General features: G+C 40.6%; 1 protein-coding gene across 1 annotated transcript in view; it reads right to left on the bottom strand.

Moving 5' to 3' along the window:
• Window positions 1-16,995: 16,995 nt before the first annotated feature.
• Reep5 (receptor accessory protein 5) overlaps window positions 16,996-27,560 on the bottom strand; it is a 49,927-nt gene continuing 39,362 nt past the window's right edge. Inside the window, exons 4-5 of the mRNA XM_027927848.2 lie at window positions 24,243-24,411; window positions 16,996-20,130 (exon numbers count right to left, since the gene is read on the bottom strand). Coding sequence (XP_027783649.1) covers window positions 20,081-20,130; window positions 24,243-24,411 — 219 coding nt within the window. The 3' untranslated portion in view covers window positions 16,996-20,080. The remainder of the gene's footprint in view (window positions 20,131-24,242; window positions 24,412-27,560) is intronic.

The following is a 27,560-nucleotide window of genomic DNA, read 5'->3' as shown; positions in this document are numbered from 1 at the left end:
TTTGCATCTGTAGAGCTTTCAGAGATAGATACCTAAGACCTACCATTATTAATGTTTACCATCTTAGCTGTGGTTGCATTAATTAGGCCTGAAGAGTTTTAACACCCACTTCAAGTGAAAGGTAAAAGACCGATTACACCTGTGTGGTTATCTGCAAGAGCAATACATTTACAAGAATATATAAAAGCAAAGACTAGCTGTACTAACTAGTGCAGCCTTGTGGAAAGTTCTCCCAGAGTCAAGTAGAACAGTCCTGCTAAAAGGATGAGTGCAACCAGATGTGACAGCGCATGCCTATAGTCCTAGTGACTCCAGAGGCTGAGGCAGGAGGATTGCAAATTAATGGCTGGGGTTGTAGCTCAGTGGTAAAGTGCCCCTGAGTTAAATCCCTGAAAGAAAAAAAAAAAAAAAAGAATCCAAACAGTTAACGTAGAAAGGGGCAGAAATATTCTTCCTCATTTACTAATGGCCACCCTGCTTAAAAAGGTAGACAGAATTGAAAATGTGTTGTCCCAGCTGTCTGTAATGTCATATTAGGAATCTCATCAGTGAGTGGATTGGAATAACCCAACTCTTTTCTAATCAGTGCTGTGTTGAGGGTTCATGGGAAGCAGAGGGCCACACCAGGAACTCCTGCCGTGCTGTGTCGAGGAGTGGGGTGGGTCTTTGGCCCTCTAGCTCTGATCTGCCACAGGCCACTGTGTGCAGATGGGGACATGTGCATCCTTCACAAAGATGAGGCGAGGCTGCAGCGTGGTGTGCAGTCAGCTAACCGACCTCCCTGTGCTCTCCTCTGGCCCGGCTGCGCTCCCTTTGAAGTGGCACCCCCTTTCTCCACAGAAGTCTTAACTGGGCTTCTCCAGAAATCTTCTCCATGGCTGATTTTAGGACTGTCAGCCAAAGAGTCCCTGCAAAAGAGTTCAATGTAGAAATCTTCCCATTTTCGTGCTGCCCTGTTTTACTTGGCCACTGGCCAAGAAGATACCAGCACTCCAGGTGCTGGGCACTCCCTTACTAGTTTTTCACAAACGTATCCAGTATAGTAGTTTGTAGAAATGTGTAAACAAGGCCTCTGGCCTTGAGCTGGGTTTCACAGAGATGTCTACATTTCTAAGAGAAGTTACCAATTGAGCTCCATGGTAACAGCTGGCAGGGGGAGGAAAGAAAGGGGAGAAGAAGCTCTCCCTTCTCGGGTATTGTCCTTGAAGGGTTAACTTGCCCAGAACTGTGAAAGTAAAGCCTGCTTTTGTGTGAACTTCTGCGACTGTGAACTTCTGAGCCCCTCCCCTTACATGCTTGGTATAAAACTCTGAAACTACCTGAAAGTTCAAAGGATTGACTGATTACAGCAAAAGCTGTGCCCTCTGAACCTGGCTGCAGCCAAATAAAATGGTTTCCTGCTATCTTCGGTGCCTTGCCTCATTTGTCCCTTCAACACCTTCTCTCCACGTCCCCCTTCGCACCCACCACTGGCCAGCACACCCGCCTCCTTAACCTGGTACTTGTTCTGATATTGAGGGTGACCTTGTATGTCCTGAGACCAGGTATGGTAGACAAACTAATGCCTCTCCCCAAACATATTAACATCCTAATCACCAAAACCTGTAAATAGGCTGGTGTACTTGGCAAAAAGGGCTTTGCAAATATGATTTAAATTAAGAATCTTGAAGAGACTATACTGTGGTATTCAGGTGGACCTAATGTAATAAGGGTGCTTATAAGAGGGAGGCAGGATCGTCAGTTAAGAAGCAGCAGTGAAACCGAGTGCATGCCTGTAGTTCTAGTGACTCTGGAGCCTAGTGACTCTGGAGGCTGGGGCTGGGGGCAGGCAGGAGGATTGCAATTTTGAAGCCAGCTTCAGGAGTTCAGATACTGTTTCAAAAAAATATATTTTTTAAAGGGGCGTGGAGGGGAACTGGAGATGTAGCTCAGTGGTAGAACTCCCAAGGGTTAACTCTCCAGTGCCCCCACCCTGCAAAAAAAATCAGTGGTAATGTCAGAAGCAGAGGTCACAGTAACGGATTCACCAGCCAAGGAATTCAAGCAACATCGAGGATCTGGAAAAAGGAAATGCATTCTCCTCTGCTGTCTCTGGAAGGAATGCAGCCCAGGCAGGCAACTTGGGACCTCCAGAACTCTAAGGTAACAAATTTGTATTGTTTTAAGCCATTAAATGTGTGGTATTTAGTGGCAGCAATAGGAAACTGATAAACCAGGTGAACTAACTAGCTGGGACGAAATCTACCTTGGGATTCTTGGCCTTTGCAATGATTTTTCTTTTCTTTTTTTATTATCTTTTTTAGTTATTTTTCATTTTTGTGTCTTCAATTTCTTTTATCTGTTTCATAATTTTCATCGTAAGGGTCTTTCACTTCCTTGGTTAAGTTTATTTCTAGGGTTGTTTTATCTTGATTTTTGATTGTAGCTATTCAGAATGACCTCATATTGCTTTCATGATTTCTTCCTCAGCAAATTGGTGTATAGAAAGCTGCTGGGTTTTTTGTTTTTGCCACAGAGCTTGGTAAAGCGGGTGGCTTTTTTGTTTTTGTTTTTGTACAGAGGATTAAACACAGGGGTGCTTTACCACTGAGTCACATCCCCAGACCTTTTAATTTTGAGACAGGGTCTCACTAAGTTACCTAGGGTCTCCTTAAACTTCTGAGGCTGGCTTTGAACTCACCTGCCACGGCCTCCCAAATCCTTGGGATTACAGGCCTGTGCCACTATGCTCAGTCAAGGCTGGTGGTTTTTATATGTTGATTTTGTATGCTGCTACTTTTCTAAATTTGTTTATTAGTTCTAGTAGTCTTTCCATGGAGTTTCAGGTTTTCCTACATAGAGAGTTCTATTATCTGCAAACAAATAATAAAATAAAAGGCATTTGATTTCCTTCCTCCTGTTTGTATGCCTTTTATTTTCCTTCTCTTGCCTAATCACTCTGGATAAAACTTCTATTACTACATTGATTACCAGCAGTGCAAGGGACACCCTTGTCTTATTCCTGATGTTAGAGGAAATCTGTCAGCTTTTCCCCATTCCATGGGTTGGCAGTGGGCTTGTCTCACATAAGCTTTTTTAATCTGAAGTATGATCTTTCCATACCTAATTGGTTCAAGGATTTGTATCATGAAGAGATGTTGAATTTTATCAAATGTTCTTTATCTATTGAGGTTTTCTTATTTTTATCCTTCATTCCACTGATACGATGTATTGTGTTTATTGACTTGCACATGTTGGACCCTCCTTGAGTCCCTGGGATGAAACCAACTTGATCATGATGAATGACCTTTTAAATGTGTTGTTGAAATCAATTTACTTGTATTTTGTTGAGAATTTTTTCTGCTTATGTTCATTGGGGACATTAATATATGCTTTCTTTTTTGGATGGGTCATTGTCTGATTTTGTTATTAAGGTAATGCTGGCCTCCTAGGATAAGTTTGAAAGGTATCCCTCCTTTTCATTACTTTGGAATAGTTTGAGAAGAATTGGCATTAGTTCTTTAAGAATTTGATAAAATTTGGGCTAGGGTTGTAGCTCAGTGGCAGAGCACTTGCCTAGCACGTGTAAAGCACTGGGTTAGATCCTCAGCACCACATAAAAATAAATAAATAAAATAAAGGTATTATGTTCATCTACAACTAAAAAAAAAAAAAAAAATTTTTTTTTTTTAATTTGATAAAATTCATCAGTAAAGCCATCTACACCCAGGCTTTTCTTTACTGGGAGAATTTTATTCCTAATTCAACTTCATTACTTGTTATTGGTATTTAGGTTTTTTGTGTCCTCATAGTTCCATTTTATTAGGTCATTGTTTTAGTCAGCATTTTCACTGCTGACCGCTGTGACTAAAGGACCTGGCCAGTACAATTGCAGAGGAGGAAAGGTTTATTTAAGGGCTCACAGTTTCAGAGGTTGTAGTTCATGGAAGGCTGGCTCCATTTCTCAGGGCTTGAGGTGAGGCTGAACATCATGGCAGGAGAGAATGGCAGAAGGAAGCAGCTCACATCATGGTGATCAGAAAGCAGAGAGAGACTCCACTCTCCAGATAAAGATATATACCCAGGGCTGGGGATACCGCTCAAGCGGTAGCGTGCTCGCCTGGCATGCGTGCAGCCTGGGTTTGATCCTCAGCACCACATATAAAGATGTGTCCGCCGAAAACTAAAAAAAATAAATATTAAAAAAATATATATATATACCCAAAGCGACACCCCAATTCCCACCTCCTCCAGCCACACCCTACCACTTCAGTTACCTCTGTTAATCCCTATCAGGGCATTAATTCACTGATTGGGTTAAGACTCTCACAACCCAATCATTTCTCCTCTGAACCTTCTTGTATTATCTCACACTTGGGGACACCTCACATCCAAACCATATGACTGATGACTGTTCAGTCATATGGGTCCAGAAATTTGTCCCTTTCTTCTTGTTATCATATAATTTTTCATCATAATCTTCAATGATCCTCTGTATTTCTGGTGGTATCCTTTCATCTTTTTTTTTTTTTTTTAAGGATTGAACCCAAGGCCTGGCACGTGCTAGGCAAGCACTCAACACTGAGAGAACTTCCAGCCCTTTTATCTCTAATTTTATTAGTTGGTTTTCTCTCTCTCTCTCTCTCTCTCTCTCTCTCTGTCTAGATTTGTTAATTTTATTTATCTTTAAAAAAAAACTTGGTTTCATTGATCTTTTGTACTTTTGCTTTTGTCTTGGTCTCAATTTCATTTATTTCTGCTCTGATCTTCGTTATTTCCTTTTTGGGTTTGGTTTCTTCTTGCTTTTTTAAGTCCCTGAGGTATATTCTTAGTTTATTTGAAATCTGATTTTTTTTTTTCTTTTCAGTACTGTGGATTGAACCCAGGGGTGCTCTACCACTGCGCTTACATCCCCAGTCCTTTTTTGTTTTGGAGTTGGTTGGTTTGTTTGATACAGGGTCTCACTAAGTTGCTGAGGCTAGCCTTGTACTTGCAATCTTCCTGCCTCAACCTCCCGAATTGTTGGGATTAAAGTCACATGCCAACATGCCTAATCAGTGTATATTTTATATTTTTGTGCTAGGGGTTGGGCCCAGGGCTTCGTGTATGCTAATCACATACTCTACCACTGAGCTGTATCCCCAGCCCTTTTAATTTTTTTTTTTTTTTTTTTTTTAGACAGGGTCTTGCTTAATCGCTGAGGCTGGTCTTAAACTTGTGATTCTCCTGCCTCAGCTGTCAGCTGCCAGAGGATAAAGAGGCATGTGCCACCACACTCAACCTATCTTATACTTTTTTTTTTTTTTTTTGGTACCAGGGATTAAACTTGGGGGTACTCGACCACTGAGTTACATCCCAGCCCTTTTCTTGTATTTTATTTAGAAATAGGGTTTTACTGAGTTGCTTGGCACCTTGCTTTTTGCTGAAGCTGGCTTTGAACTCATGATCCTCCTGCCTCAGCCTCCCGAGTCGTTGGGATTACAGACATGCACCACTGCACCCAGCTATCTTGTACTTTTGACAGTTGTGGTGAAGATCTTTTCTGGTCAGTTTTATTTGAGATTAGATAAGCCTTCTATACATCGCATATCCATATCTTTCCCAAGATTAGGGAAGTTTTCTGCTATTCTTTCATCGAAGAGGTTTTCTGTGCCCTTAACAATTTTTTCCTGGTATTCCAAAGGTCTTGAATGCTCTCTTCTCTTTCTGTCCTTTCCATCTATTCCTTCCTCTCCCCACTTTGTTTCATTCCTGGGATATTTCAGAAGACCTGTCTTCAAGTTCAGATAGTCTATCTTTGCTTGATCTATTGTGTGGGTTCTCTCTCGTCCAGCGAGGAGGTCCACGGAACAGGGTAGAGGAGAGGGTGGCTGCGGAGTCGCTGTTCAAGACCTCCAGAGACCAAGCAGGAAGCATGTCTGATTTTTATTGCGCAGTTACTACACACACACACACACACACACACACACTTGGGCAGTAGCTAAGCAGATTACAGGCAGCCACCAATGCAATTTCTGCTAACTGTCCTTTCAGCAACCAATCGAAGAGTGGGCTGTGGAGCAAGCACAGGGACTACAGCACCAAGTGGCCTCACACCCAGGGTTGTGCCTACAGGGTCAGTAGTTTGCCACTCACTCGCCTAGCACCAGGGGAGTGGCTTGCCACTCAAACTCCCTTAACATATGTCATGTATGCAGTACTCCGTGTCCCCACAGTCTATTCTTTTTGTTTAGGCTGTCATCTGTATTTTGGTGGTGTTTAAGGTGCTTGGGATCAAACCCTAGGTCTTACATATCATAGGCAAATGCTCTACCACTGAGCTATAACCCGGTCCTTTATATTTTTTGACTTGAGCTTTTCACTTCCAAGATTTTTCATTCTTTTTCCAAGTCCCTAGGTCCTTGCTGAATTTCCCAGCCATATCCTGTATTATCTTCCTAATTTCATTTAACTGTTTATCTGTATTATCTTGGATTTCACTGAGTTGGGGTTTTTTTTATTTATAATCATTCTTTTAAATTCTTTTATTTTTTTAAGACAGAATCTCACTATGTTGCCCAGACTGACTTTGAATTCACTATCCTCCTGCCTCAGCCTCCAGAGTAGCTGGGATTATAGGTGTGTGCCACTGCACCCAGCCTCATTCTTTTAAATTCTGTGTCACACTTTTCATCTATTTTCATTCCTTTGCATCTGTTGCTATAGAGTTACTAGGTCTTTTTCAAGTGACATGTAACCTTAATTTTTTCATATTCCTTGTGCTCCTATATAGAGATTTACAATTTGGTGGATCAGATCTCTCTACCACTCTTATGGGGTGGCTTTCTTAGAAGGCAGCTTTCTCCTGAAGATGAGCTTGGAATGTTGGTTGTCACACATGTTGGCTTTGATGCTAACTGGGCACTGTAGTATAGTCTGCCTGTAGCCTCTTTGGCTTTAATGACTTTGGGCACAGGACAAACTGGCAGTCAGACCCGCTGTGTCTGTGGGCCACACAAGAGTGAGGAAACTAGAAGTTCAGGCAGGTGTGGTGTAGCTGACAGTATGCGTGTGACTACTTCTACAATGGGAATGGCTGTCCCAACTGGAAGATACAGGTTTCCTCAGACACTGTTAATGTTAGCTCAGCAAGTTCTAGCACTGACAAACTCGGAAGTGCTAAAGCATTCGTCCTTTGACCAGTGGTATTGTGGCAGAGACGGGACACAGACTTTTTAGCAGGAAGCAGCGTTTATTAGTGCCCCCACTGACTCAGCGGATTTACATCCAAAGGCTGAGCCCTGAGCACAGCTGGGGCATTGCCTCATATACCCTTTGTTAGTTTCTTTTACATGTTAGCCCCTTTGTCTCCCATATATGGTGACATACAGTTTAATCAGGTATCCTAGGCTACAGAGTTGCAACAAGTTGTGACAGAGTTCACATGTACACATAGATATACTGACCGTGGTTGCCTTGTGCTTTATTTTAGGAGAGCCCCTAAGTCTGGGACATTCCCCCTTTGATGCTTAGATTCTCTCTGGATCAAAGAGCATCATCCTGATTCAGTGGCTTATATTTCCATAACATCATGACATTTGTGGCCATCCTCTTTTAAACTATAACCTCCATGAGACTGGAGATCTTACAACCAAGGGTAACAGGCAAGGTAAACAGCTCCTAGCATTAAAACCACAACACCGAGGGTTGTAGCTCAGTGGTAAAGCTCTTGCTTAGCACATGTGAGGCACTGGGTTTGATCCTCAGCACCAAATAAAATAAATAAATAAATAAAGGTATTGTATACATCTACAACTTAAAAAAAAATTTTAAAACAAACAAAAACCCACAACACCTAAGAGTTTTGAATTCTCCCAAAGTTGAAAACCATCCTCCAAATAATTCCCCAGTGTTCCAATATTCAGGTCTGGTCCCAGACATGGGTGACCTTTTTATCCAACCTGTAGGTTCCTGAGACTACTCCCTGGTAGGAGAAATGGGTGTGATAAAGTAAGGTTGTGGGGATACCTTGGCCTGATTGAATCCTGTGGAGACATGGGCCACAGGTGAGGGGCTGAAGTCCACAGACAGAAGCCAGATCAAACACAACCAATAGTAATGAAGCATCCTGCCAAGAAGGAAAGACTGCTAATAGAAGCTTTTTAACCTAGTGCCAGTCAGCTGAAGTAGTTTTTGTTAATCTTATGGCAAAAATCCAGGTGAAGACCGTGACAATAGAGAGCGGTAAGGAGCAACAGTACCAAGGCATTACAGTAAGGAGCCAGTCAGGAAACAGTAAATCCATTTATCTTGGCAGGTGGTCGACTCCTCAAGCTTCTGCCATGGGTAGATTAGTCCACTTTCAGAATGACTGAAGCAGGGCTGTTGTCCTCGGTCTCTTAGGGTAGAGCTCACTTGTTTTGGATGGCCTGCTTGCATGGTGTGACTGGATGGGAAACACAGTCAAAAGAAGCTAGTTTTGCTCTCCTGTGGTGAATCCAGGGGACCACCTCGGCCACCTTCACCGCAGTAGGGGGTAAACAAAATGATAGTGAATGGAGCCCCCCAAAGAGGCTTTAGAGGGTTGGACATTTCATTCTTTTACCCAAATAGCATTTCCTGGTTGGAAGGGGTGGGCATCTGTGTTCGGGGTCCTAGGTAGCCATTCCCTAACCCAATAGTGTGTAGTGGTCAGGGTCATACCAAGAGCCGGCATCTGTTGTCCCAGAGTAATATTTCCCAATTCTTTTAGATCTTCTCATACACCCCTTATAATGGGAGGAGAGCATTCATGAAGAATCTCATAAGGGCAGAAGCCTGTGTGTGTAGTAAGACTAGACCTAATTCTTAAGAAAGCAATTGGCAATACTTGGTCCCAGTGTAGGTGGGTTTCCTGACAGTTTACTTGGTGTAACTTCCAGGTGATCTTCAACCCCTTTGTCACCAATTGTGCCGAAGTCTGGCTGCAGCAAAATAACCGGGGCGGGGGCGGCGGGGTGAGTGACAAGGAACTTGTGAAGGTTGATACATCGGGAGCCGCTTTATTGTCGGACAGTAGAGGTATGTATACACTTAACTGATTATACACAGCTTGTTTCAATTAACATCCAGATACATCAATTAGTCTTAAGGAATCCTCATCATCTTAATTACACACAGCTTAACTTAATTGACATAAACTAGACACAGCAGTCAGTCATTAAGGAATCTCTATCTTAATGGCTTGCTGGCGTTACTTCTCAAACCACTCCTCTTGGCAAAGTGCCAGGCGCCATCTTGACTTGTCTGTGGCTCTCAACAAATTGCACCACCTCAGCCATGAACACTGGCCCACATATGGCTGGGCTTTTGTTACAACTCTTCTGCCAGGTGTTTAAGATCAAGTTGGTCAGAATTGACCTGGTTCCTATCTACTGTTAAATGTCAGCTGAGATTCCTCAGGGGGTTACTCTTGGGGACTAGTGAGATGCCCCTTAGCTCCTCTAGCCTCTTCTATCAGTTGTGCCATCTGTCAGGATGGGGCAGAGTCTTGCTGACCATGTGTGGCTTCCCTTGGAAGCATTAGAGGCACTTCCCCCTCAGCGACCCTTCTCTTTGCAGCATGTGCACTGGTTGGCTTCTGGTTCTCTAGGGTCCTCCCCCTGAGCAGGAGTTCAAAGTGACTCATCAGAGGTGCAAGGCCCAAAGAGGGGGCCCAATATTCCCTGGGTTCTGGCTGACCTTAAAGGGCAAGTGCCAAAATATTGGCTGCTTTTTTTCCTTAGCCCTTTTACTTCCTTAACTTTAGTCTCCACGTTTGGGTTGTAAACGTCCAGCAGGTCAGTTTCACCAGTCTTGGAGCAGAAGTACTGGGTGTTAACTTTAATATCCATATTTTACAGTTACTTAACCCTTCCATTTAATTGGGGTTACTATGAGTCCTGGAAGTCAGCCTTATATCTTTTGTTTCTGAACCCAAGGGGACTTAACCACTGAGCCACATCCCAGGCCTTTTATTTATTTTATTTAGAGATAGAGCCTTGCTGAGTGGCTTACGGCCTTGATAAGTTGCTGAGGCTGGCTTTGAATATCCTGTCTATCTTATAGGTAAAGGCTTATTATCTCAAATTAACTCAGGTTGTTATATTAGAAGTTTTACTTCTGCAAACCACTAACAGCAGTTATAAAGTTTAAAAGGAAAATACAAAATGGAATTAATAAGAGCAAAAACATATTCAGTTTGTATAATAGCTATGAACCAAGAAACAAAAATTTTATAAACCCCAAAACTTTATTTGGTTGTATATTATATCCCCTATTTATTTTGAGATCACCGTAATTTTTACAACAAAAATCTACCTTTTGAAATTTAAATGAACTTAAGTCTAGCTTACTTGGAGTTGGTCCTTCATGGAATAAGGTGAGAGGCAGAGTCTTGACTCAGGTGAGGTGGCCTCTTGACACTGCCGCAGTCTGGCTGGGCAAAATAACTGGGCGGTGACAAGCAACTTGTGAAGGTTGACACAGCTGGGAGCCGCTTTATTATGGGACAGAGAAGTATATATACCCAACTAATTACACACAGCTTAACTTAATTAACATAAACTAGATACAGCAGTCAACCAATAAGGAATCCTCATCATTTTAATGATTACACACAGCTTAACTTAATTGACATAATCTAGACACAGCAGTCAGTCATTAAGGAATCTCCATCATCTTAATGGCTCGCTGGAGTTACTTCTCAAACCACTCCTCTTGGCAAAGTGCCAGGCGCCATCTTGTCTGTGGACCTCATCAGACACATCTTAAGTAAAGTGTTTTATTTTTGAAACTGATCTTTGCTTTTTTTTTTTTTAATGGACACAATACCTTTATTTTATTTAATTTATATGGTTCTGAGGATGGCACACAGTGCCTCCCAGGTGCAAGCCACGTGCTCCACCACTGAGCCCCAGCCCTGATCTTTGCCTCTTGAATACTGTTTTACAAAGTTCTCATACATTATTTCCTGAGTCTATATGAATATCAACACAATACACCATTTCATTGGGAACAGGAATCAAATGAAAGCAAGAGAGCTCCCAACTTTCTTTTTGTGGAAAAATGTTTTTATGTTCCACATTGTCTACTTTTAAACAAACCAGGTTTTCCTTATTACTTTACCAAAATACATTTAAATTCCTATCTCAGTGTAAAGAGTAACACAAAATTTTATATACAAGTTATTGGGCTGGGGCTGTGGCTCAGTGGTAGAACACTTGCTTAGCATGTGTGAGGCACTGAGTTCGACTCGCAATACCACATATAAATAAATGAATAAAAAAGAATCCATTGACATCTAAAAAAAAGTATTTAAAAAATTTTATATAAATTATTGATGACAGATTTATCAAATTACAAAATGTAACAAATTTAGTTAGGCATTTATTTATTTCTACATAAGTCTGAAAGAGACTATTGCTATAGACAACTTTAGAGAAATACCAGTTTGATAAGTGCTCTAAAAATACTTGTATACTTGGAAGACATAAATACATCTAATATAAAAGAGGCCAGTAACGGAATCACTATTACACTGATGTCCTTTTATTAACCAAGTTTAACTTTTAAAGAAAAATTTAGAATTCATAGTGTAGTGGAATAGCCTAAAATTTAGTTGTTTAACCAGAGTTGGACAAACACTAATTTCTTTGATAGGTTTTATTATTTACCAGAACCAAACAGACATAAGAAATTATCTTGATATAAGATCAATGTTTTAAGAAACCCTTATTACTTTAGCACATAGATAATTAAATTTGATTTATATCAGTACATTAATATTTGACCTTATGGGGGGGAAAAAAACCCTTAAATAACCTTAACTGATTGTGCTAATTATAGCTAACTTACTCTCACACAAATTTTTTGAGATTTACCCTCCAAAAATCTTGTGAAACTTACTCTACAACTTGTTTACTTTACCATATAAAATACTTTCTCTTCCAGAGACATTTCTTTTTAATTTTTATGCTAAAATATATTTCTATACCTATAACCTTTTATCTTTTCTAGCTGACTTTTTGAAATTTATATTTTTGAAATAATCCTTATAAAATTTCTGAACTTAGACAAATTCCTCCATTTTAATAAGATGAAATACTTTATGCTTTTTGCAATACTTTAAACACACTTAAAACATTTTGTATTCTTTGCATTTAAAATTACACTTGTTAGGTCTTAACTTTTAGTAATCTTGCTTTAATGAAGACCTAGAAACAAAGCAATCTTAAAGTCCTTTTTTTCCCCATTTAATAGTTTCTAAAAACACATTTAATACTCAAATATATATTACCTTATGGAATTCAAGAAGTCAAGAGTACTTGAATTTATATTTAGCAGTTGATGTTTTTGTATTTTAACTTTGTAAATTAATCATATTTCCTTTAAAAACATTTATGAAAACTAATCATATTTGTTTAATCTAATTTTTTTAAATTTATTTTTTAGCTGTAGTTGGACACAATAACTTTATTTTATTTATTTATATGTGGTGCTGAGGATCGAACCCAGGGCCTCGCATGGGCTAGGCAAGCGCTCTACTGCTAAGCCACAACCCCAGCCCTAATTTATTCATTCTTAACTGTTAACTTTAGGTTACCCATAAAAAAAAAAAAAATCAAGATCTGAGACAAGTGTAGTTAATAGAAGCAATGATGATACACCTTAAATATTGTATAGAAACCAACATTCTTTTGATTGACTCACTACCTAGAAAAACGTGTTAGTAATGTTAAAGACATCTTTATTCTCATCTGTTTAACCAATTTAAATAAACTTTTTCTTAGATGTTTAAGTCAAGCGAACTAAAAAGTATTTGAATCCATTTATTAAATTTATGAGCACCCATTTATCTAGAAACCAATTTTGATACCATGCACATGATAAACACAAGCATGTATGCAGACACATGACATACATTATACAGGTGTGCATACATACATAAAACAGGAAAAAAATATCTTGTAGCTTTTTGTAGGTACTAGACCTCCACAGGTAGGACACAAGAGCTATAGATGTTTATTAAGAATCTCTATTAGATTTAACCCTTTAGAAATTAAAAATAGACTATCACAGATTTTTACAGTATGACCCAGATAGGAAAGGGAACATTAGGAGTAGAGTCTGCCAGCCATAGCAAACCCTGAAGTCAAAGGTTCCAGTCATTCTTCATGGGGCAGATTTACTCCCCCCATCACTGTTGATTTTTTGCTGCTTAGGACTCCTCAAAAGAGAAGATCTCTTTCTTTTTCTGGTGTATTTGAGAGTTAACCCTGAACAACTGGCCTGTGAATAAAGATAGCAGAAAGAGAAACAGAGGGCAATAAACTTCAGTTAGACAAAGCAAGACTAATTGGTATGGAAGCCAAAGTGAATTTATCATTGAAAAAAATTGAGCTCAGAAAGATTGAAAAAAAAATGATATGGTCTTAATTATCCTACAAAAGGAGTACACAGAAAAACCTTAGCAGACCAGAGTGTACTCTTGGATCAGATTAGAGTCAGCCCAGATATTTAAAGAATGTGGGAATCTGTGAAGTCCTCAGAAAAAAGTATTTTTTTTTTAAAGAAAACTTGTACTTATGGAATCTTTCCATTTTCCTCCCTTATGCCCAACTGGAGAAAAGAGTAAAATCACAAGAAGTAGGGTGTCCCCTGGTATTGCCAGGTCCCTCACTCTTTTATCAGGCATTTGCAGAAAATTGCAGAGCTGACCCCTACAGCTTGGGGCAAAGCCTGTATTGTCCCAAGGCACAGTGCATACCTCTTAAGCATCTTTAAAAGGTCCAGGACCCAGTCTAGCTGGCCTTTCCAGATCCCCTCTATCTACCTCTCCTGTTTTCTAGCATTAGGGAGGCACTTAGCAGAATCCCAGAGTACAACAGATAAAAATAACCATTTGTGCCCCATAGCAGTTTAGATTTAAAAGTGACACTTTTCTTCTCTGGTCTCAAATTAATTGGGCACCTGCTCATGTAGTTCTTTGCCTAGTGACCCTTTGGAGGGCCAACCTACTCTGAATGAAGGCAGTCTGGCGTTTTTCAGGAGTCAACTCCATAGTCTCTAGAATATCCCATTAAAAGAAATATTTTTTTAATCATACAATCTTGGGGGAGGAGTGAGTTTACTCTGTTTGCCACCCATTTCCATGATAATCACATGCAGAAGAAGGAAAAAGGGAAGGGGTAAATAATCCCTTTGTATGTCTCCAGCCGCTTTCCTCATGGAGAGATTGCAGGCATCTCAACATTGCAGGTTGGTATAGACCCCCCAACCTGGACCAGGTTCAGAGACCTAAAGGAAAGACTTGTGCTGCCCTAAGCCGTAGGAGGATCACCATGGACCTACGGATCAGGACTCTGCCTTCACTTTGGGCTCAGCCAGTCTTATTCAGTCACCATTCACTCACATTCAAACTGCGTCTCCAACCCACCCAGTATCTTTAGAGTTGTGGCTTCATCTTGTGCTATCAAGACTACTTAGGGCAACTCTAGGAAGTGATCAGGCTCCCCTTCTGCCACTTAGGGGTAGGTCTACCTCTTGAACCTGGGTTTCTACCTGTCCAAAGGGCAGTAGGTGCTCCCTGCACTGGTTCCTGGACCCTGTGGTGTTCCTTTGTATCCTGGGGTCTTCGCCCTGGCATGCCAAGAGGGCTAGTCTCCTATGGATCCATTAGTCTGCTGGTGCCAGATGAGGTCACTTCTGGCATCCCAGGGCCTGCACTCTGGTGACAAGGGAGGTGAAGTCAAGCTCTGAATCCCAAAACACAAACCCTCAAGAAATGTCGCAGGATTCTTGCACAGAGAAACAGGACAGCAAGGCTTTTAGCAGGAAGCAGTGTTTATTAGGGCTGGCACTGGCTCAGCAGATTTGCATCCAAAGGCTGAGCCCCAAGCACAGCTGGGGCATTGCCTTATATACCCTTTCTTAGTTTCTTTGACTTGTTAGCCCCTCCTTAGTCTCCCACATAGGTAACACAGTTTGATTAAGTATCCTAGGCTATAGAGTTGCAAAGTTGCAACAGTTACACATGCGCACAGATATTCACTGTGCCATGTTGCCTTGTCCTTTATCTTAGGAGAGTCCTTTATTCTGGGAGGGCTATTACCACTGTATGGGCCCAGATGTTGCAAAGGGAGAGGCAGTGTTGGTTACTTCAGCACCCCTTCAGTGACAGTGACACCCAGTCTGCAGCAGTGTATGGTCAGACAAAATGCTTAGGTAGGACTGTGATGGGAACCACATATGTAGGGTGGCAGCAGTGCTTATCTCTGCTGCTTGCATGGCAGTGCTTGACCTGGAACAAGACCTCAACCAGAACTAAGCAAAGTTCCCTTGGAGCCCCCTGTGTGCACCTGTGGGCAGGGAGACAACAGAAGGCACAGTTGCTCAGGGGCTTCTCCTTGCCCTTGGGCAGTAATGGGAGTCGGTGTTTCCTTCCTTCCCTTTTAGTAATAGGCTCCTGAGCTGGGAGCCGAAAGGCAGGAGGAACCCATGGATCTTTGCCCTCAGTCCTGGCACTGGGATGAGTTCACATAGGGCTGGCCACACCCTTTGTCTCGCAGGGCAAGTTCCCTGGTCTCATGATTTTTAATATTTTTTTAGTTGTCAATGGATCTTTTATTTATTCATATGTGGTGCTGAGGATCGAACACAGGGCCTCACACATGCCAGGCAAGCGCTGTACCACTGAGCGACAACCCCAGTCCTGGTCTTCTGATTCTTAAGGGCCGTGTCCTCTGTTTTCCTCCTACAACGTGTCTCCAATCCTGCAGAGCACCCAGTGGCCTTGGGTTGCTGTCACTCTGCTGGACCAAATTGGATTCACGAGGCAGCTTCCTCCTGGCTCCTAGGGCTGTTTAAATTTAGATACTATTTCCCTTTTTAAGATTGTTCCTGGCTCCAGCACCCTGGGTGGTTTGCTAGATGTGAAGTCCTTTTCCAAAGCCACAATACTGTGCAGATTGCAGGTTACTTATCTAAGTGGGCTGCAAGTCTGTGAAGATTGTGAAACTTTCCAATACGTAGGATTGCTAGCATCAGTTTTTTGCCCTTATCTACCTCCCCTCTCCTAGCTGTGGAGCCAAGGTGGAACATGCTATGGTATTTTTTTTTTTTTTTTTCTTTGCTGCTGTTCTTGTCTTTCTCTTGCTGATTCCCAGTATTCTCCCATGGTCACTCATCTCAAAATGCAGCTATACATCTGTTAATTTGGCTTTTCTTTGTGGAGGAGGCAAGTGCTGAACCCGTCTACTTGGTCATCTTGTTCTCTGCTCTTTGTGAGATGTGTGCTATAAAAGATATTGAATTAATATTATAGTCAGGAGCCAGAAAAAAACTTTAATATTCAGATATATTTATTTTCCTGTCATACTATATAGAACTATAAAATTTGATGGCTAAGGATCTGAATTGTACTTCTGTTATCCTAAATACCATGATTATAGTATAGTAAAAAATTACCAATTACAACAAACAGATGTGATGTAGGAGGCCACTGATTCAAGCACAGCCTCCAGAAGTAGGTTGTTTGGGGTGCTAGGAATTAAGCCCAGGGTCTCACACATGCTAGAGCTATACCCCCAGCCCAGCAGTAGGTGTTTTAATAAAATTTTAAGCCCCTCCCCAACTTTTTTTTGGGGGGGAGTATACCAAAGATTGAACTCGGGGCACTTGACTACAGAGCCACATCCCCAGTGAGGCTGGCTTTTGAACTTGTGATCCTTCTGTCTCAGCCTCCCGAGCTGCTGGAGTGTATGGGAGGTGTGTACAGCGCCCAGCCCTAACTTGGTCTCTTTATCTTAAAAGACAGAATGATTTGGAGGCACATATTATTAAGTGCTATATGCAGGAAGAAAGCAGTAGCTTGAGTATTCTTTAGATCTAGTGCTAATTACAGGTATAAACTTTTTTGGCTGGCATGATTTCTTTGGAGAAAGTATTCCTCTGATCAGTAATCACCAGTGGACAATTGCAAGCTAGGTGAGGAATGAGGTTAATAAAATTCAGTTCTCATTTAACTATTATAATTCAATTTATTTTGTGGGGCTTTTCAACTCTAACCCCACTTGAGCAAAAATTTAACACACACAAATGAACATTATGTACAGCAGTCCCCCTTACCCATGGTTCCCTTAGTTGGTTATTCAAGATCAACCATTCTAAAGACATAGTACAGCAAAATAAGATATTTTAAGACACCACATTCACATAACTTTTATTATGGTATAATTGTCCTATTTTGTTATTTACCTAATTTATAAACTTTTATCATAGGTATGTATATATAGGATTCAGTACTATCTGAGGTTTCAGACAACCACTTGGGGTCTTGGAACATATCCCCCTTGGATAAGAGGAGGGGGGAATATTGTACATCCATTTCTATTCTGTGTGTCACACCTTCAGGATAGGTGATGACTTATTTAAAGGATTTTTTGTGTGTGTTGTTGTTGTTTACTTATTTATTTTTTGGTACCAAAGATTGGACCCAGGGGCACTTCGCCACTGAGTAGATTCCAAGCCCTTATTTATTTTGAGACAGGGTCTTGCTAAATTGTCCAGGCTGACCTTGAACTTATGATCTTCCTGCTGCAGCCTCCTGAGTTGTTGTGATTACAGGTGTGCACTACCATATCCAGCAGGCTATGTTCCTTGTCTGTAGTTGTGGGTTGATGATTCTCCCAGGAGAACAGTTATTTTGTTAATCTGAATGATTGAAGCTTTCCAGTAAGGGAGGAATTACTGAATGAATTATTTTCTTCATCTTGAAGAATTTCAAATGTTTACTAGGAATTCTGTTACTTTCTATATCCCTGAAATACCATTCATGTACAAACAAATGCTTTTGTCTTCTAGCCAGACACAGGCTTAAGTAGTTTTTCAAACACTCTAATCATGGCAATATTTTATTGGTGAAATTGAATAACTTCTGCCATTAAAACACATTTCAACTGCCCAAAACAAATTTCTTACAGGGTACACTATAGGAGACAGATGTAGTATCAAGACAAAAAAAAAAAAAAAAAAAACTGCATTTAGAATATACTTTAATAGCATTTACATTGATATTTTTACATAATCTGTAATTATGAGCAATATTTTATGCTTCCCCATCTTGTCTGATAATATATTTTATATACTAACAATCCAATCATATATTCTATATACTAGAAGTTGCTAGTTTTCATTCCTCTGTCACCAGGGAAAGTGTTTTTATTTATGAGAAATGGATTTAAATGCTTTGAAATTTCTTTTTAATGTAGGCTTGATTTTTTTTCTTACAATAACAATTTTGCTTGTTTTCTAAAAACTTCATTTTTTTAAGTAATAAGATGCCTAATAATCAGTTTTCCCAGGAAAAATAAATGCTCTGATGTATATTAGGGTATTTTTTTTTTACATCATGATATATCATCTTATGAAAGCTATTCATATTTATTTTCTTTAAAAGTATTTACTGAGCCAGGCGAACTGGTACACACCTATAATCTGGTGACTAGGGAGGCTGAGGCAGGAGAATTGCATGTTATAAGGCCTTAGCAACTTGGTAAGACTGTCTCAAAATAAAAAGGGCTGAGAATGTAGCTCAGTTGTAAAATGCCCCAGCTCAATTTAAACAAAAAAAGTATTTTACTGGTTGGATATTTTTTTTAAGCATTTAAAAAAATGTTTATTTTTTAGTTGTAGTCAGACACAGAACCTTTGTTTTACTTATTCAGCTTTATGTGGTGCTGAGGATCGAACCAAGGGCCTCACACATGCTAGGCAAATGCTCTATCACTGAGCGACAACCCCAGCCCAACTGGCTGGATATTTAATCTTATTTTGTTATACATGTATTTTGGTCTAGTTTAGTCTAATTCAAAAGGATCCTAACAGAATGATGTGAAGTTCAGATTGTCTACCCCAGAGCTCTATAAGCTGTTTAGCCATTCAAGCTAGAGGCATTCATTTCAACTTTTTTATTCTGTACTTCAACTATGCAGTCATAAGTCACTTATCATGAAGGCATTTAAATGGACAACAAATAATTCTTGTCAACTGAAGAGGACTCTGAGTTTAACTTTTTCTCTGACCTTAAAGGTCAAAGGCAGTTAAACTTAAGCACTGCCAACCAGATTACAGGCTGCATGCTCCCTTTCCGTTCCACAGAGCTGCTCCTAGAGCTGTGCGTCATGGCAGGCACATTGCTGCTCACGATATTAACAAGCACATGACAACTGGGAGGAAGGAAAAGACCAAACCAACATGCTGCTCACCTTTAAAAGTAAAAACAGGAATGGTTTTCACTTCAGCATCTTAGAAACAGACAAACGTAAGGCTAGTAGGCAGATAAGACAGTAGTACTATTTCTACAGAAAATTGGGAGTTACAGGTTACTATGTGTGTGTACATTTCCCCAATTGTCGCCAAAGTGACTGACTACTCTAAAAAGCTGTCCTGGCATTCAGGGCTACCATGTTAGGAAAATAACCAAGCTGACTTCCATTCAACCTCATTTCTCACTTTTTTTTTTTTTAAATATGACTGATGTGTGTTCATTTTCTGAAGTATGTTTAGCAAATCCTACCAGCTTGAGGCAGGTGGTCTTATTATACAGAAGTTATAAATGGCATATACAATCTTCTCCTAGCCCCTTCCCCATAAGCACTATGCACGTCATAGTAACACTTCTGTCTATGTATACACACAAATCCACTAAAAATATTTATATGAAGAAGAACCATGAAGATTTCCTAAATGTTTAGAGAAAATGCATGCAGAGTAAGCCCAGTAAAGTACAGAGCCTGTGGGATATACAAATTTTATTTTTAGTTTACATTTCCTTCAGGATAGTAACATACATGTCTTTTCCTACCTAGAGGCAAAATATATTTTCAAAAATTTAGATACTGCCACTGCATTAAATTAAAATGCTCCCTATGTAATGTACAGACAGTAAAAGCAAAAAAAAAAAAACCCTTACAACACATTCCATTTTTTAATATATCAAAAAATGTTTCCAAGGCAACATTAAAATGATTATACCACAGATAATGTCAAGCTCTAAGAGGAAGGTACAGGGGGCTGGGCGGGAAGGCTCCATCCGTTCAAGGGTTTAGGTACTCTTCTTCTCTTCACCCAGTAAATTCACCGTAGCTTTCTTGGCTGTTAAGAGGGTAAGAAAATTTTATCAAAACTTTTGGCAATATAAGCTGTGTGGCTAAGGTAACTACTAGATAACGGAGCTCGGGTGACTCATGTGCAGATGACAGCACACATGGGTTTGTGGTCAGGGCTGTGAGGGTTTCCGTGAAATAGACCCGGCACCTCTTCTGAGCACAAATTCTGAAGACATGAGTGAAATACTTGAAGTTCATCTAGCCTTGCTTCTTTGTGTAGTAGTGTCTCCCAAACTATCTGTCCTCCTTTCTGCATCAAAAGAGTCAGAGATTCCTAGTAGCGTTCTTTGTATATTCAAATTCTCATTTGCTACTCTCCTATGAGATTTCACTACTCATCAACCTGATGAGAACCAAGTTGTGTTGTCCCATGGTGACAAAAACTAGAAAGTCCTCGTGCCAGTACTACAAATATTTATACTAACTGGGCCACCCCTCCTATGACACATTCCAGGCCACTTCCTGTCACAAGAACCAGTGTGGTGTGTGAGATGGTGGTGGGGGAGGCTTGTCTAGAAGCTTCCAGTCAGGTTGTAAACTGTAGCTGTTTTGTTTTTTTTTTTTTTTAATATTAAAGATATTGTGTCCATCTAAAAACTTATTTTACATTTATGTGGTGCTGAGAATCGAACCCAGTGCCTCCTGCATGCTAGGTGAGCACTCTACCACTGAGCCACAACCCCAGCCCCTGCAGCTGTTCTTGATGGAGCCCGGAGTCTCTCTTTGTCAACTGCCTGGAAGCAGCTCCATTTACTCAAGTTGCTAAACAAAGTTAAAGAAACTGCAGCCTCTTTCTCAATAGCCCTATGTAAAAAGCACCCAGAACGAGACATCTAAAAGGTGTCAAATAATTAGTAATTCTTATGTCCCTGATTTGGAATGTCGTATCAAATTAAATTGAATTTGAGTATTGATATACTGTATGAAAACCAAGAGGCAATAAAATGTGGGTGAACTAGGCAGAAATGATATTACCATGGGTTGCCAGTTAGGCTTGGGCAAGGAAGGATAGAAAAGAAAGCTCTTAAAAAACTGGCACCAATTGCCATAAAGCATGCCTGTAATCCCTGCTACTCAGGTGGCTGAAGCAGGAGGATCATGAGTTTGAGGGTAGCCTTAGCACCTTAACAGACTGTCTCAAAATTTAAAAAAAGGAAGTAAAAAGGGCTGAGGGCCAGCTGGGGCTGCAGCTCAGTGGTAGAGCACTTGCTTAGTACGTGTTCAATCCTCAGTACTGCATTTTTTAAAAAAAAGGGGGGGCATTCTGTCCATTTACAACTAACAAAAAATTTTTAAAAAGGGCCAAGGGTATATAGCTCAGTGGTAGAGCTCCCCAGGGTTCAAATCCCAGTGCTGAAAAATGTCAAAACTGGCAATCCACAAGTGAGAGAACACAAAGGCTGCAAGTCAGAACAAACTTACCTCTGTAGCTCACTCCCTCACTCAGAGGCGTCCTCCTGTCATTTCCCTCTTCACCAGCTTAACTGTCACCAACATCAGCCACAGTCCCACTCTGACCTCGCAACTCTTAACATCACCCCTCTCGGGGCTGGGGTTGTAGCTTAGTGATAAGAGCATTTGCTTGGCATGTGGAAGGCACTGGGTTCAATCCTTAGCACCCATGTAGAAATAAGTAAAGGTATTGTGTACATCTATAAAAATTTTTTAAAACCACAGCTCTCCACCTACTCTGCAGGTGAGTGTGGCTGTAGAAAAGCAAACACAAGTCTCAGGTGAGCCTTTCACACTGCCTGGAATCACATGACAGTGTCTCAGTCCATTTACTCTGGCAGTGTCCTAGAGAGGCCATGAGACTACAGCCATACTCCCTTAATTGCTTTTTTGGGCTGCTGTCACAGCATAATGGCAGAGTTGAGCATCACGACAGAGACCGGATGGCCCACAAAACCTGAAATGTGTATCTGGCCCTTTAGGGACAGTCTGTTAACCCTGTCCTAGACAACTGCTCACACCCATCCCCTTCCCATCACTTTTCAGTTGGCCTTCTTTCTTCTTCCTTTACTGAGGAAGTAGAAGATATTTTCTGATTACTTCAAAGTTTTCCTACTTAAAATCTCTACCAACAAAAACCTTGATTTCTGTTATAAAATGTTGCGGCTCCTCTGCCTCTCTGTATTTTCAATCCTATTTCTGGTCTACTCAAGGGCTCAGCAATTGCTCTCTACTGAAGCATTCTCATTAATTTTCAGACATGTATTATTTCTCCTACCTTAAAGACTTTTAAATTTCCCAGAACCCGCGATCCATATTCCAGTTACAGCCCATTCTTCTACTCCCCTTCACAGGGACTGTCTCAAAACAGCTGTCCATATTCCTCATGCCTTTCCCCATCTCTCCCAATCAGTGTTTTGTTCCCAGCATTCTACAAAAATCTGTTTTCTCAAGATCACTAGTGCCTTCCCCATGGCTAAGTCCAGTGGTTCCTCTTCACCTAGTTTAACTTGTCTACAGCACGTGACAATGGATCACACTTCCTCCTCTGAAACATCTTTTTGTTTGGCCCAAGGACCCCACCTTGACTTCCTTTTCCCTACTGGTCTATTTAGCTGATTGTTTCTCATCTCCCTTCTACCCACAATCCACACTTGTTTTTTGAACTCTCAACATCTGCATCCAACTGGCTGAGAAGGAATTCTCTTCTGGAGTTATCTTATTTCTCCCCATCTAAATCTGTACTATCCAGTCTTTCCCAGCTCAGTGGCAATTCTCTCCTTCCACCTGATCAGGCTGAAAAGTTTGGCCTTGACTTCTGTCTTCATGTCTGATTTTAAGCAGATCCTATTGGTTCTACTTCAGAAGTAGGTTACTTCTTACCCACTACTGCTGCTAGTACAAACCAAGGTACTACCATCATCTCAAACAGATCACTGCAATAACCTTTTAGCTAGTCTCCCAGTTTCCTTCCCTTTCTCCCTCCAATTCATTTTTTTTTTAGTTATAGGTGGACACAATACCTTCATTTTATCCATTTTTATTTTTATGTGGAACAGGGGATTGAACCTAGTGCCTCACGCATGCTAGGCAAGCGCTCTACCACTGAGACACAACCCTGGCCCCCATCTAATCCATTCTTAATGCAATAGCCACAGTCATCTTAATACACAGAGCAGATCATGTTGATCCTGTGCTCAAAATCTTCCAATAGCACCTTATCTTTCTTACACAGACTAAAAACCAAAGCCTTCCCACTAGCCTATAAGCTATTCTGTGATTTGTCATCCTGTCTCCATACAGAACTTTCTGACGGTGTCGCCTCCTGCTATCCCTTACCCCTCTAGGTCACCTCCTTTACTGTTCCTACTTTAGGGCTTTTGCACTTGCAGCTCCTTCTGGAGCACTATTCCCATGGTTCCCTCCTTTACTATGTCCAAGTCTGATTCAATATAGCCCTCTTGGTAAGGGTCTCCTGATTTTCCTACTTAAAACTGTAAACATCCCTCCTGTGACTGGTACTCCCTATCTTTCTAGCTGCTTAACTATAAGATTCAAGGATTATAGTCTCTTGGGTTCACTGGTTCATTACTAATCTAGGGACACACGCAACATCTCAACAAAAAAGCATCTAAATAACTCCATCAGGGGAGCTGAGAAAAGGCATTCTCTGGGACCAAGAACAAAAACAGTCTGAACAGCACACTAAACAGGTGCAAGAGGCTACATGTAGATGAATCTCTAAAATCTCTGCCTATGGAAGGCTACTGAATGCTGCATTGAATGAGTCACAAAGGATCTTGGGAAAAGTAAAGGGCAAGCCAGGCACAGTGGTGTGTCTAGAATCCCAGCAACTCATGAGGCTGAGGCAGAAAGATTGCAAATTGGAGGCCAGTCTCAACAAAACTTTGGGAAAATCTGTTTCAAAAAGGGTTTGGAATGTGGCTCTGGCTAAGCATCCCTGGTTCCCCCCCCCGCCCCCCCCCCCCCAAAAAAAGGTAAAGGGCAATGGGCAAACTTGTCCTAAAGAAATCCATTTAGTGGTCTTTGCATTTAACTAAGGAAAGCTGAGAGGACAAGAAGGCCATGAAGCCCAGTGTATCACATCTCCTCCATGTGTTGAACCAAGTTGTCCCTGACTCTTACCTTCTTTAGTGATGGCATCTGCAGTCTCTTTGGCTTTGTCCTTCAGGTCCTTCATCACACTGTCCACCTGAGACTGGTGCTTCAGGAAGAAAGGACGAATGATGCGCTTGTAGAGAAATTCAGCCCCATTAGAAGGACTCGGGGCCATGCACCACAACAGGAAGCCACACTGCATAGAATGAGAAGCAGCATGGTAAGAGGAGGGCGAGGGCATTCTGAGGACACGCCCCCACCACTCCCAAGGTGTGTACTGCCTCCGTCTGACATTTTCTCCAATGGTATTCCCAGTGTTTTCTGCAAACTAATGGGAGGATCTTCTTGGAAAAACATGACCAGTAATGGGGTAGTAAGGAAAGAGAAGGATAACACTGAAAAAGAAGGGTAAAACACACCAGATTCAGGATTTTAGTTTACAGCTATAAGAGACTTTATTATACAACTCTTAAACATTACATTTTCTTACACTGATTTTTATCTACATGTGTCAAGCCCTGTACAGATAAGCCTAGTGAGAACAAGCTTCATGGATATTAAGCTTATCTTGCTAAGTTAGTTACAGTAATCTGTTCTACCACAGAATAAATATTCTGCCTAACCTCAGATTCTTCTCTTAGTTTCAGTTGTTGATAGACCTTTATTTTATGTATAATTGCAGTCAAACGCAAGGCCTCATCTCAAACATGCTAGGCAAGCACTCCACCACTGAGCCCCAACCCCTATTCCTTTAAACTGAGATAAAAGAAGATAAGACTTATACCCTAATTACTTTAAAAAAAATTACCATTTAAATAAATACCAACTGTGCACTTTAAGTCATCTAAGCAATTTATCCCTCTCTAGGGAAATTAGCAAATCTCTGAATATTTCCTCTTAAAGTTTAATAAAGCAACATACTGAGTTATTTTTGTTTAAAAGATACTGGCCAAATTATATTCCACACAGTCCAGATGACTCATCATAAAACAGAAATCACTTCCAGGGATAGCAGAATCTGTATTTTTATCAGTTTCTTAAAGTAAATATCTCTCAACTTCTTCTGTCTTAAATCAAAACTCTCTGGGATTAGTCATCATTATTTCAAATGATTGAGAAATTACAATGCCTTTCTAAAATAGTGTTTTTTTTAAGTTTGTTCTAGAGATGCAGAACTGGCAGCTCACACTGAGGTCTTGCTATGTTGCTCAGGCTGGCCTCAAGTGATACTCAGTTTCCCGAGAAGCTAGGACTATAGGCACACACCACTGCATCCAGCTACAAACAGGGATCCTAAGGGTTGTATATAGTGGATAAGAGGACAGGCTCAGAGAAAGGGAGTTCTAATCCTGGTTGTACCACTTACTCACCTGGCAAACCCTGAGCAAGGTACTTAACTGCTTAACTCAGTTTTTCCTGTATGAAGCAAGTATTGAGATTTTTAAAAAATCTTCCTCTTATAAGAAAATAAAAAGTATTTGAGGTGTGTGTGAGCATATTAAGAGCTTTGTCTCAAGAATACCTGTGTTTTGTTAGCCTTAAATGGAATAAAAGCAAATCCTAGAACCAATAATCTTTAAGCAAATGTTCTGTAAGTACCTGAAATGAAGTTCAAAGTAATGCTAGATATATACACAAAATTAAAATAAAAGATATCTAATAAAACTATCTCAAAAATGTAAATATACAAGCAAAATTATGACAACACCATAAGTAGAATTAGTTTCCTCCATATATTCCCAAAAGGTTGAAATTTCTGGACTAAAGGAACTACACTGCCTACCTTATCAGAGCACTCAACAAAAGCAATTTACTACCATTCTCTCCAAGTCAGGATTTTAAGTCAGCTCTCCCTTCCTCTTCCCCATCAGATTCCAAAGCTCATTTATTGAGCACAGATAACAGAAACTAGAATGTTCTCAGTTAAGAAAGCAAAGGAAGGTGTGGCCACAGGTGAGCTAAGGGTAAAGATTCTCTACCTGTGCATAATACTATATATGTGACCAGGCAAGCCCACAAAAATGCCAATCCAGACAAGTTCAAGGTAGTGGATTAGAGGAAAGTTGCATCTTCTAGTTGTTCATGACTCAAGCAGCAGGAGTACTGCTTCTCAGTGAGACACCACCCAACAAAGTCCCTATGATGAGAGCTAAACCCCAGCTGCTAGAACCATGTATCAGCCCCACCCGGGAATGCACTGATGTCGTCTGTACAGACAAAACTCCAATCCACAGTGCTTCCCATTCCATCTACTTTATATTGATGAGAAGGAAAGCTGGTTGAAATAGTTCTCAGCTTCAGTTCCAGGCCACTCCGTGTTGGGACTTTACTGTGACACTATAAGTATATAGCTACACAGCATCCAGCCAAGAGACAGTGTGCCTTGCTCCACATCCAAACTAATGATGCTCAAACAATACTTTAGTACAAATAACAGATAAAAACCCCAAAACAACCAGGCACCAAGATCCCACTCATGTCTCTATTTTTGCGTTAGGAGTCAGTGTCCATAACACACCAATGAGGGGTCTCTTTTGGGACTGTTGCCATACCCCTTCAGAATATTGAGTTTTTAAGTCTACAAGAGCAATCACAGAGGGAGTACCACACATCCTCTGCTATATACAAGACTAACTGATCTATGAGAATAACCCCACTCTTGTAAGACCTATAGGAAAAGTGAGATCCTCAAGCTCTGACACAATATATGCAGTATTGAAATATGCCACTCTTCACCAAAGAACTAGCAGGGAAACAATACTGAAAAAAGTCCCAACAACCTGATATCCCAGAACAATTTGCCAAGAGAAGACTGTGCCCTAAAATGGTCCACACGTAAGAGTGGAAGAGAAATCCACAGGAATACAGAAAATACGGAGGAAACAAGGTCATAACATCTTCTGAAGCTCAAGATTCACCAACAACTGACTACATAGATACTCAACTGAATGAAATACCCAATAAAGAATTCAAAATAATGATTACATAAGTTATCAATGAATTCCAAGAGAACACAGAAAAACAACTGAATGAAGTTCGTATAGGATACGAACGAGAAATTCAATAAGGAGATGAAGATATTGAAAAGGAACCAAACAAATCTTGGATAGAAAAACCATAATAAATCAAAAAGTTCAAATAAAAGTCTCTAATAGAGTAGACCATGCAGAAGGAATCTCGGAGCTGCAAGACAAAGTGAGCTTGGCAGGGTGGTACATGCCTGTAATCCCAGCAGCTCAGGAGGCTGAGACATGAGGATCAGTAATAGCAAGGTACTAAGCAACTCAGTGAGACCCTGTCTCTAAATAAAATAATAGGGACACTCAGCCACTGAGCCATATCCCC

The sequence above is a fragment of the Marmota flaviventris genome, chromosome 5 (genome assembly GCF_047511675.1).
Source record: "Marmota flaviventris isolate mMarFla1 chromosome 5, mMarFla1.hap1, whole genome shotgun sequence".
Classification (NCBI taxonomy): Eukaryota; Metazoa; Chordata; class Mammalia; order Rodentia; family Sciuridae; genus Marmota; species Marmota flaviventris.
This window is presented reverse-complemented; position numbering and strand designations above follow the sequence as displayed.